The sequence below is a fragment of the Hyaloscypha bicolor genome, assembly GCF_002865645.1.
Source record: "Hyaloscypha bicolor E unplaced genomic scaffold K444scaffold_182, whole genome shotgun sequence".
NCBI classification, from domain to species: Eukaryota; Fungi; Ascomycota; class Leotiomycetes; order Helotiales; family Hyaloscyphaceae; genus Hyaloscypha; species Hyaloscypha bicolor.
The window spans coordinates 3,858,780-3,871,681 of NW_020194684.1; the positions used below are offsets into that span (position 1 = coordinate 3,858,780).

The 12,902-nt window shown below is 30.2% G+C and overlaps 2 protein-coding genes across 2 annotated transcripts; both read left to right on the forward strand.

The window, feature by feature from the left end:
- The first annotated feature begins 9,068 nt into the window (after positions 1-9,068).
- K444DRAFT_620666 (NUDIX domain-containing protein) lies at positions 9,069-10,674 on the forward strand. The gene has a single exon (XM_024881758.1). It carries the CDS (start codon positions 9,495-9,497, stop codon positions 10,281-10,283), a length of 789 nt encoding a protein of 262 aa, XP_024728486.1. The 5' UTR covers positions 9,069-9,494; the 3' UTR covers positions 10,284-10,674.
- Positions 10,675-10,908: 234 nt separating this feature from the next.
- On the forward strand, positions 10,909-12,261 carry K444DRAFT_636858 (uncharacterized protein; the record flags this gene model as incomplete). The annotated part of the gene is made up of 2 exons (XM_024884057.1): positions 10,909-11,412; positions 11,776-12,261. 2 exons carry the CDS (start codon positions 10,909-10,911, stop codon positions 12,259-12,261), a joined length of 990 nt encoding a protein of 329 aa, XP_024728487.1.
- Positions 12,262-12,902: the final 641 nt, after the last annotated feature.

Below are 12,902 nucleotides of genomic sequence, written 5' to 3' on the forward strand. Positions count from 1 at the left end.
CTCTAAGATCCATTAATCTATTCTAGTAAATATTTAATTAATTATTTATTTAATTAATATAAACTTCTAGTATTTTGGGAAATAGTTTTACTAATATAATCTAGATAATAGATATAAAAATTATCTAATTAGATCGGGGCTAAATAAGCGAAAAGAAAGAGTAATTATACTCCAGATATAGGGGCTAGCTAGTAATTGCGATTTCATTTAGAATCTAAATATTCTAATTAGTTTAATCCAAAATACCAAAATACTATCCTATAAAATTAATATTACCTATTAGATCTCGTATTAGAATAATCTAAATAGCTATATAGAAAGTATTTAATAAATATTTATATAAAAAACCTATATGAATATTTCTAAGATCCTGAAAATTATTTACGGGCTTCTGGAAATATATATTAATTAGTTATACTAGTTTCTGATTAGAATTAGTATAAAAACTAATAGTTAATCCAGATAGTTCTTTATCTTTATAAAAGAACTTTTTTATATTACTATATATTTTCTTTCTTTCTAATAACTATATATATAACTTTTTCTATTATTACTTTCTAGCCTTTTCTTCTATTCTTTTTCAAGTCTTCTTTAATTATTTTTAATTAATTCTATAATATTTTCTTCTAGCTTTATTATTTATTTCTATAATAATAAGTATAAAGGTAATCTTATAGCCTTCTTTCCTATTACTAGTAAATATTTAAAATATTTCAAATATTTACTTATTAATTTCTTTATTTTATATATTATAATATCTAGTAAAAAGAATTATAACTATTATAATAAGGGTTCTAAGTCTTATATATTAGTAAGTTCTTTAGCTTTAATATCTATTAAAGCTAATATAATTTCAGATTTCTTATTACTTATTAGAGACTTACTAGTTCTGGGAAAATATTATTATAACCTTTAAGAAATTTCTTAAAATATATCCTAAATAGTATTATACTAATAAAAATAATACTATTAATTAGGTTTTTAAAAACTGGAAGAATACTAATAAGCTTCGGAATTCTTTTTCCTGTCTTAATAAGGTAAATAATAATATTATTTGAGTTAGTATCCCAAAAATAAGTTTTTTCTAATATATTTAGGTATTTACTAATTCCTTAAAAAAATACTATAATATCTATCTTTAAGGTATTAATCTTATTACTAAGCTTATTACCGAGATTACTAAGTAGTTTATTACTAGTATTTTAAGTACTAATAATATAATACTTATAATTATTTAGGACCTGATTTTAGAAATTCAGGCCTTTTATAAAATATATATAGCTATTATAAGTTCCTTATTTACTTTTCTTAATATTTTTAATACTAATATTATTATAGTATAACTATATTCCGTTAAGAGATAAGCGGATTCCGGAAAGTATTAGCTAATTCTTTATTAAGTTCTAAATAAGGCTAGTATTTAATATTCTTGTTTTAGGAATTAGGAATTTATAGGAATTAGAATTTATTTATTTAAAATATCTATAGCTAGTTTACTTATAATAAATCTTTCTTAATCCTAAACCTTTTTCTAATAATTTAAATATAATTCTTATAAGCCTTAATAAAATCCTGGAAAACCTTTATAAATAAAAAACTTAGAGAAAAAGTATTTCTATTATTATTCCGGGCCTTTTTTTAGTTATCTAGGTCCTCTTTTTTTTTTAAATAGTCTTTTTCTTAATAATCCAGAATTCTTTTTAATCTTAAGAAATTATTAAAAAATAGTTTCGGATTCCAAATTATAATTTCGATTATATAATTTTAGAAGTTCTTTAGAATTTTCAAGATTAGAAAAAGTAAATAATTAAATATTATAATCTTTAGGCTAGGCTTTCTATTTAATTAAATACTATTATTTCTTATTTCTATTATCTTATTAGTAATTAATAATAGCTTTTATTTCCTATTCTTATTCTTTATTATTATTTACTAATTCCGGAAGTTCTTTAAAGAAATATAAATATAGTTTCTAATTCTTTTTTATTATATATTTTTTAAAAAAGGAAATATAGAAAGTTAAATATAAATAATTATATATACTTAATAATTCTAACTTATATATTAAATTACTAATATATTTAAGGATTCTAAATAGATCTATAAATTTTAGTTCAAACTTTCCTATCTTAAGTTTAATATTTCTTATTAATAGTATTATTCAGGCTTCTTTAGAATAGTATTTAGCTAACTAGTATCTATTATAATAGGTTTCCTGGTTATTTTATATATAATACTATAAATTCTTAAGCTTTCTCTATTTTATTTTAAGGATTTCTAGCCTTCTATATATAGCTAGTACCTCTCCTATAATCTTATTCTTAGGATTCTATAGAAGTTAAGAGTAATATCTATAATATATATAGAAAGATATATTTTATAAAACCTAATATTTTAAGTTATTATATATAAATTCTATAAAAAATAACTTTTTAAACTAGTTATTTTTTTAGGTATTATAATAATATCTTAAATAATATTTCAGGGCCTAATTTTGCCTTTCTATCTAACTATTTATCTAAGAATAGTAAGCTATATTTAAATATTATTTATATATTAAATAAAAGTAGAAAGCGGACTAGAACTAACTAGTAAATACCGTTCCTTAGTTAAAAACAATTTTATTAAAAAAGCTAAAGATTAAGAAAACATATTCCTATATAATTTTAGTAAACTCTAGAGAATTAATAATCTTTTAATATATAATATATTTTACTATTTTAAAGTACTAGTTAATAATTATAAAAATTATATTAAAATTAGAACCTCTTACTAGATTCTTATATAGTAATAAACCTGTAATAAAATCTATAAAGATCTTATTCTAAAATCTCTCAGGCTATAGTAAATTACTAAGTAGACTATATAGTAAATACCTCTTTGCCTTAATTCTCTAATAAATATTATATTCTTAATAATAATTATAAATATCTTCTTCTATATTCTCCTAATACTAGGACCTTTTAAGGAGCTCGAGAATCTTTTCTATTCTATAATATCTAGTTATTAGGTTATTATAATAAAGCTTTATAATTTCTTAATATAAAGCAGAATTATTAGATATAATAATTCTTAAATAATACCTAAATAGGCCCGAATTATTTTTCCAGATTTCTTTTCCCTTAGTATCTTTCTTATTAAGCCTCTATTTTATAATATTCTAATATTAAGAATTATTTCTCTAAACTACCTAAATAATATCTAGAAGGAATTCAGATAAAGAGGCTAGTATTATAGCTCTTTTAGTAGCTATATATATTTATATATAGGGAATTAGGTATTTATAACTATCTAATTCAAAAACTCAAAAAACCGAGAAGTCTTTAGTTCTATTAAGTAATATAATTATAAATATCCTTATTATTTTGGCTATAGTAATAAAGCCTTTAAGATATTTCCCTATATCTTGCTTCTTAACTAATTCTATAGTTAAGGGATCTATAAAATAATCTATCTATTTATCTTATAGTAAATATTTCTCCTTAGCTACTATAGATATAGTAAGTATTAAATAATACCTATTCTAAAAAGGGGACTTTTTAGATATTTATAAGGACCTCTAAATTATAATTATAAAAGCTTTCTTTAACTTATTCTAAAAAGTCGGAAGCTAAGTTATATTAATAGAACCTTTTTTATAATTAGGTCTTTTACTAGGTCCGTTTACTAGATTTGAGGTGTCTCTATAATAAATAATATTAAAATTATATATTATAAGATATATTACCTAATATATTTAATAGTTCTCTAGATACTTTATTTCTATAAAATATTAAAGATTATTATAATCTATAATAACCTTAATTATAAACCTGGACTTTTTAAGGTAATAGTACTAATATTTAAAAGCTTTAATAATTATAAGTAGTTCTTTATTATAGATATTATAGTTATATTTGGCTTCAGAGAGTTTCCGGAACCAGAATATTACTAGATACTAGTATTTTTTTGGGCTATTACTAGAATTAACTTATTATAAAATAGTACTAGTAATTACGAATTTTAATATATTAGTTTTAATATGAATTTTCTTAAAAAAGTCAAAATAAACTAGAATAGGTATTATAATAAAAGCTTTTTTTAAAGTTTTAAAGCTTTTAGCCGCTTTATCTATCTATATAAAGGAACCGGATTTCCGGCCCTTTTTTATTTCTTTTAAGAGATTTATTAAGCCTATAATTACCTAAAAATAATAGTAAATAAACCTATAATAGAAATTAGTAAATCCAAGAAATATTTAGATATTATAAAATAATTCTAATTCTAGCTATTTAATAATATTATAGACCTATTTAGAATTCGTATAAATACTTTCTATTCTAATAAAAAAGTCTAAAAATTCAATTTCCTTAATATTAAACTTATATTTACTAAGTTTATAAAATAGGTTATTTTTATATAGCCTAGTAAATATCTAGTAAATATAATTATAATATTTCTTTTTATTTCGGGAATAAATAAAAATATTATCTAAATAAATAATTATAAAATAATTCAGGAATTCTATAAATATAGTATTAATATATACTTAAAATATGGCTAGTATATTAGCTAGCCCAAAAGATATTATAAGATATTTAAAATAGCTATAATAGGTTCTAAAAGCTATCTTTTACTTATATTTTTTATAAATTCTTATCTAATAATATATATTCTTGAAATCTAGCTTTATAAAGATCTTGGTTCCTCGGAACTAGTTAAGGGTCTTATTAATAAGAGGAAGCAGATACTAATTCTTAATTATAACTTGGTTAAATCTATAATAATTAATATAAAAGTATAGTTCTTTATTCTTTTTAGGAATAAAAAGAATAAGTACTTCTATTAGGCTTTTACTAGGCCTTATCTAATATTTATAAAACATATCCTATAAATATAGATATAATACTTCTAGTTAGGTCTCTAATAAATTATATAAAGGCCCGTACGAGACTATACTATCTATATTAATAAAGTATTTAATATTACTAAAATTAGGAAGTTCTAAAGTTTTATTAGAATTAAAAACCTCTAAGAAGTCTTTATATTTATTATCCCGAAAATAGATAGGTATTTTTAAGGCTTCTTTCTAGAAAGTATTAATTTGCTATATTAAAAACTCTTATTTAGTATTACTAGAACTATATAATAAAATAGAGACCTAGTAATTATTACAAATATATAAAGCCTACTATCTAGGATAGTTATATTTGCCTTTAATTAAGAATAAGACTTAAGGTACTAGCTTAGGGTACTAGTTAAGCTTCTTACTAAATTCTTTTAGTATTAGGATCTTAATATTATTAGGTTATATAAATATATATATCTATTATTTTTTAATATAGTCTATATATTATATAAGAATTACTTTATAAAATTCTATACCGAAAATAAGGCTATAAGAGCTAATATTCTTATATTTATAGAACTAGAGCTTGAAAGAATATATCTTACTATAATTATCTATAATAAATATCTCAAGATTATAGGCTTAATAGACCTTAAATTAGTTCCTATAAAAGGTTATAAATTCTTAATTATATTTAGCTAAGGTAATAAAGTCCCGGCTTTAAACCTAATTATTATTAAAGAAGTAATAATCTAATCCGGTATTACCGAATCTACTATATATCTTTAAAATACCTATTTCTGGCTATATTAATCTTATTTAAATAGTTATATAAAGTAATATATCTTTTTTATTATAGCCAAAATTATTAATATTTAAAATTTAGCCTTCTCTTTTCCCTATTTCTTAGGAGGATCTCTTTTAGAATACTTCTCTATAACTATAGTATTAACCTGCTTTTATAGATACCTTAACTCTTCTATAGTTTTGGCCTTATTAGAGTTCTACCGAGCCTATTTAGTATATTTAGAATACTTTATATTTTTTAAGAAGTATTCTTTCTATTTATAAGTCTAATAAACCATATCTGAAATAGAACTAGTATTTTATTAAAGCCTTAAAGAAGCCAAAATATTACCTAAGGGTTTCTTATATAATCTTTAGAACTTATTCTTCCTTTTTTAATAGCCTTATAAATTAGAATTCACTAAGTCAGGGTCTTTAGGGGCAGAATTGCCCTTACTAGACTTTCCTGTCTTTATTCTTCTTAATTTAGGATAAGTAATATATTCTGCTTTCTAAGCTTTCTTAAGCTACTCAGAAATAGATATTACCTTATCTCCTAAGAGAATAGATATAAATATCTAACGAGTCTTATAGTTAGATAAAGTAGTATTAAAAGTCCGGATCCGGTCCTTTTTAGGGTATAGGTCCTAGTTAACTTCGAGACTAATTATCCGAATATATAATTTAATAACTATCTTACTATTCTTTTAGTAAAGATCTCGGAGTTCCTTAAAAGTATCTTATTAACGGGTTTAAGGTACTTAAAATATATTAGCCAAATAGGTCTTAAATCGCTCCTAATAAACCTTATATAATAGTAGGCTTTACTTTATTATAGCCTCCCAGGTATTATAAAGTTTATTCCTAAAGGTATTTATAATAGAGTTAACTCTAGAAAAGTATCTATTATAAGTTTAAGGTTAGGTCCTAAAGACTATTTCCCAGAAAAATATAAATATTCTCTATTTTTTAAGAGACTTTCTATAATATAAGTTAGGTATCCGGACCTTAAAAAGCTTTTTTCGGTCCAAATACATTTTTAGGATATTATATAATAGCTCCTAATAGATAGTATTAAGATTACTCTCAAAGCTTATTATATTAGGAAAGAAAATAGGTTCTAACCCTATTTCAGGAAGTTCCCTAGTAGGAATTACCGAGGAAAATAGGATAGACTTATAAATAGAGTTTCTATAAGATATAGTAAACCATAAGATATCCCTAAAGGTACTCTTATATTACTCTAACTATAGAATATATTAGTTAATTATATCTATTAATTCTTGCTTTTATTAGAATACTTCGACTTTAGTATATAAGCCCTATTCTATAGCTTGGGTAGTAATAATTCAGGTATTAATCTCGGTATCTTAATTATTACCGGAATTATTTATATTATTATTACTAGCTCTCGGAGGCTCCTAAAAAGCCCTATTAAAAGTATTAGACGAATCTTTACTATTACCCGTATCGGGGTTAATCTATTTAACTTCCTCTATAGGAATAGCTTTAGTAAGAAGTCATATATTTCGCAGATTTCGAGATATAATTACTTATTAAACTACCTCCTTTAAGGGTAGAGAGATTAGCTTATAAGGTATTTATTAATAGGTAATAAGATAATAGAATAAATTAGTATATTATGAAACTATAGTATTAAATTTAGTATAGAACTAATCTCTGTCTCTTCTATAAGGTCCAGGGAAGCCCTCTCTAAATAGGAGGCCCTAATAGCATATATATAATTAGTGATTTATAAGCCTAATATATATAATATAAATAGTAATTAGTTGAAATATTAAAGGGCTACCAAACTCCCTAATTAATACCCGTAATATCCGAGGTTCGTTATATGCCCTTAAGTTACATGCGACCCTATATATATTACAGATTATAATAATAAAATAAATATATTAAATTAGGCTATAATAATATTTTATAATTTTAATAAAGTTATAAACTTTTATAGAAATAATCTTAATTTGAGTTCTTATAATATTTATAAACTAAATAAACTTCTTATTAATAAATTACTTTCTAGTATTTACTATAATCTAATTAAGAAAATCTAAATAGTTATTAATCTAATATTATTTAAATATATTTCAAATATATATTATACTAATATTCTAAAGTTATTAGCCGGTTTAATATTAAATATCTTTATTAAAAAATATAGAATATAGACTTACCGGAAATATAGAAAATATTAATAATAATAAAATAATTAAAAGCTTTTATATTAATATTATAGCTTATTTATTCTAATATATTTCAAATTTTACTAGTAAATAAATAGCTAAATTAATAATATAAATATTATAATTTAATTTTTATAAAAAAACAAAAATTATAAATAAAGATTTCAAAAATAAAATCTTATAATATAGTATTTTAAAATAAAAAAAAGTATTTAAAATATTATATTATAAATATATAGTTTCTAGTAAACCTTAAATTCACCTGAAACCCTTTTAATAGACAGCTAAATATCTGAAATGCCTCTATCCCTTCGTCCGATGAGACATTGCCACATTAGCGGCCGCACATGAATATTCCTGATTCGGATTATGTTCTGGCTGAATTAGAGATATTCATATGCGGCCGCTAATGTGGCAATGTCTCACCGGACAAAGGGATAGCCTTAGCTCCTCGATATTGCAGAGACCCTTTCACGAAACTAACACGAGTATGCACAGATCGCAGTGATATATGTGGAAATTGCACCAATTTCCTGCGCCTCAACTACCTAATCGATGCATATTTTTGACTGATAAGAAAGAAATGACGAAACTACCATACACTTCCCGCTTAAACACAACTACTTTGTTATACCACTAGAAAATGAGGTAGAGAAGTCGGCCTCGCTCCCCGACGAGTTTTGCCTTATTAGCAAGCTGATTAATGTCTTCTTCTTCTTTTCTATATGCCACCGCTTGTAATAAAAGAGCTCTAATAACGGTATTACGGAGTAAAGGCTCAAAAATCCCGGATTGTTGGTGCTTACAGCGCGTATGCTAAAGTGGAGATCTTAGACCGCGTTTTACTAGGGAGCTGCTCAGCCACAACATGCCCCTGTAGTGTCTCTGCAATATCAAGGATGTTCCTCGCCGAGATTGCGCACAGGCAGCGCAAAATACCCCACACGCCCCTATGACGTCTACAGCAGCTCCACCAACTCAATCTTGGCTCTAAAGACTCCGAAGAAGCTGCAGATCCACAGATAGCACCGCGTACATTTGTTAAGTCTTTGTCGCCCCAATTGTTATCTCTGCAGTTCCGCCGAAATAAGATCAAGGCTACAATTAATCTGAACGACCACTCGCCTCAACCCAAATAAGCCAGATGCCACTAGTGCTTCCTATGGCTTTCGTTCCGCAGCATTGACGACAATAGACACCAGCGATCTGCTGCCGCCGATCAGCAGAGGATACAAAGCGCAAGAAGGCCATGTAGACTGGCCGGCCATGGGTCGAAACGCAAAATATCGACAAGAGTGGGGGAGGCTCGGCTTCGACTGGGGTTGCCGATCAGTATGCTATTTCATATCCTCACTCCCTAGCATCCGTTCGACGTCCAACACGCAATTCACTTCTGTACCCGCGCCGGACGCGTTACTCCGTTCCTAAAGTGTTGGTAAAAGTGGACTATCAGCTCACAATGGGCTATGAATCTAGGAAGCCGAGAGGGTTCCTCGACCTGATCAATGCAGTTGATAAGTATATTTCACCCCCCCAATACCTCTTCCCCATCCCATTCATCTGAGTGCTGATATATTCCTTGTCAGTTTCCCCATTCCGACTATGACACGCTCTACAAGCTCCTCCTTCCTGATGATCCTCGTCCACACGGCTTCATGCTCGCGTCCACAGTCTCAAACATGCCATGGTCCTCTGACTTCGCCATCGACCATGGAACTCGCACAGTGCAACTACTTAGGACATCCGACAGCGAAAATACAGCGAAAGCATGCACCAACGCCTTTCAGAACACAATCGATGTAGCCATAGATGCCGATATTTTCCCTATCCTACATGGCGACCATAGCGAGATGTACAAAATTATCGGCGCGAACTACTTTATATGCTTAGAGCGGTTTGCAGCGCCATTGTTCGGGATCGCTACTCAGGGCGCCCATATGAACGCATACGTGAACACGTCTGCAGGCCTGAAGATATGGGTCGGTCGCCGAAGCACCCATTTGTTCACCTACCCAAACAAACTTGACACCACTGTTGCTGGGGGAATAAAGGCTGAGCATTCACCACTTGAGTGTATTATTGCCGAGGCTGACGAAGAGGCATCACTACCAGCTGATTTTGTCAGAAAGAATGCTCGTGCCACTGGTACCATCAGCTATGTTACGAAGAACACCAATACTGGCCTGATTCATCCAAACGTCTTATACATATTCGATATCGAGTTGCCCCCCACAATGATACCCAAACCACAAGACGATGAAGTGTCGGAGTTCTACCTTCTTAGTATGGAAGAAGTCGAGCAAGCCATGTTGTGGCAAGAGTTCAAGCCGAATTGTGCGCTCGTCATGATTGACTTTGCCATTCGACAAGGCATCATTACACCAGAAAATGAAGACGATTATGTTGAGATTACGACAAGGTTACGAAGGATGCTGCCTGTACCTACCAGATCACAGAAGGGGATATAGTAGGCAAAAGAGATTACTATATAAGTATTTCGAGAATATGTCAAGATCAACTCCCATCTACACGCCCGCATTCCAGGCCATCATTTTCAGTTCGTGGGCTTTTGCACATGCTCAAGTATGTTACTCGAACTTTTGTCATTTAAAGGATAATTCCATGAAACCAGTACTCCGGAAAAGGGGTTATTTAATTATGGGCAATACGGCCTCCGAGAGACCCAAAAATTCCTGGGATTCCTCCTAAAGGTTATGGAATTTATAACCATTCATGATATAGAGAGTCATCCTCTTAGTATCCGGTAACAATATCGCTAGGTTATAATACCTACCAATTTCGGGAATAGTAGCAGCCTTGCCAGACTCGAAGCTCTTCTCGGATATGAAGGTTTTTAAATACATCAAGAACAAGGCATATTCATTCTTATATACCTGAAAGCCTCAAAGGCTTCTAACCTTAATTTGTTTAAGGGAAGTCCCTGGATATAGGAACTTAATATTATTTATATTCTTAATGCAATTTCATGTTTATATACTACTAATATTACTTAGTGAAATTAACACCTCTTATAAGACCCCTGCCTAAAAGCCCGGCACACTTAAGGTCTATAGTACAGTAGATTTTTCTCTAATGTACCGATTGTCCTCCCAGGATCCTATTCTTGACCTAAAATTCAGTAAAGACTCAAGACGGCTGTACGATGTTCGAGGGACTTACGGGAATGTGTGGGAGCCCAACACCCTCGTTCGTCTAGCAGATAACTCAGAAATCATCGAACGCAACAGCGACAGTGCGAGCATTTCTGGGAGTTTTGTCACCGGTTCCACAAACCCAGAGCATTGGTTTGGAAAGATTGATACCGTGACAGCCATTGGCGCACAAAGAGCAGGCTCACTTTACTGCTATGGAACCGAAGAAGGTGTCCTGAATCTCTGTGAAGTGGGCAGGGGCCTAATTGGAGAGCTGGAGCGACCCAAGGGCCTCATGTCTATTGAACAAATCACTTGGAGTGGAGATGGAAGGCTTATTGCATTTTCCGATCTCAGTGGGAAGATAACGATCAAGTCTATAACGAGGAGTACCGAGAATGGCAAATTGTGGAATATCGACCCTGTGATGGTTATCTTTATTGCCGTCAGAATTTCAGAAAAGGGGGGATCAAAGATCTATTACTTCACCCGAAAGCTGATCGGTTGTTCGTGTATACGACCACAAAATTATGCGTCGTCAGTATTCCTACGGTCGAAACGAAAGAGTCAGCAATTATTGACGCAATGTCTACGTTAAAGTGGATGTGCCATCCTTTCTCTGACGAACACTTGCTGGGCTTTGGACCCGATTCTGTACATATATTTGGCTGGCAATCCCTAGAAGAAACAAATCTGCTCACCTTCTGTGTCTCTCCGTCAGACTTGGCTACGAACGAATTGCTCAGCGGCTCTACCATCACTAATTCCTGGGAAGCACGAGAAATTGTTGAAAACCCAATCTTAACAGCTAACTTGGCCCAAATTCTTCTACAAGTCTCTATTCGTCTATCAGCCGCCCAAAAAAAGCTTCATCATTTGCTGGTGCCCGTCAAAGCCATTACCCCCGTCTCGAATTCGCAGCTTGGGTTTTGACGACCCCGACAATGGCAAATTGCGATGCGCCATCGTACGAGTAGAGGTCGACTTACGACTGCAGATCCCTCTTTCCTTGCTTCCCGGCGACAAACTCGTTTTTCTTGACGAAAATTACTGGCTATGCACTTGGGGGCTGCCAACGTCCACGAATGCCGGCCGCAGGCGAAGCAGTACTAGTACTATCAAGGCCAGGACAACGAATGTCAAGCGGCATTACTTCCTCCCTGGGGATTGGATCAACTCGGATAGCGCGACCCTTTGCTGCGTTATGTCTGATGGTACTCTTTTGTACCCAAGAAATGGAGATGTCGCTGTCGTTCAATCCGAAACGGTAAAACCGGGAGGCAGGCTACTTTAATGATGTAGCATGTTTCAAACACAAGATTCAAACGTTATATTTGATTTTCTATTTTCCTCGTGAGTAAATAAATAACATGAGCTTAAAAAGTACTAAAATTATTCTAATTTTTCAAGAAAAGTCAAATCTTTTTTTTTTTTTTGTTTTTTTGGATGCTGACCATTTTAAAACCTCTGGGGACTTGTTTAAGCTGTATGAATGTTATGAATTCGGACCAAGTGCAAATAGCTAAGAAACGGGAAGGCAAATCACATGATGAGATGATTAGGGTGCCCAGGTGAACTGACTGCCGGCCATGCGTACCAACCGAACGTGGAACGAAAATTGAAGGATTAGAGTTCAACTACCGAAAAACAAATCCTGGTATAGTCATTTGGAAGATGGCCCGGGATTATTACAAGTCAAGTATTTAGAGGGGAGCGCTGAAAATCGAGCTAAATTGCCCTGAAGGTGGCTGTTAGACTTTCGCGGCCCTGCCACAATTGGAGCAAGGCCCCACCGAAAGCAGAAAATGAGCTATATCCACTCAGTAAAGAATCAGAACAAAATTAATTTTTGCTGATTTTATCTCGTACATAGATTATGGCAAATTTTTGGTTGCCGGATAATCACGGACACCGGTAGCCAATCATAACCTCCCT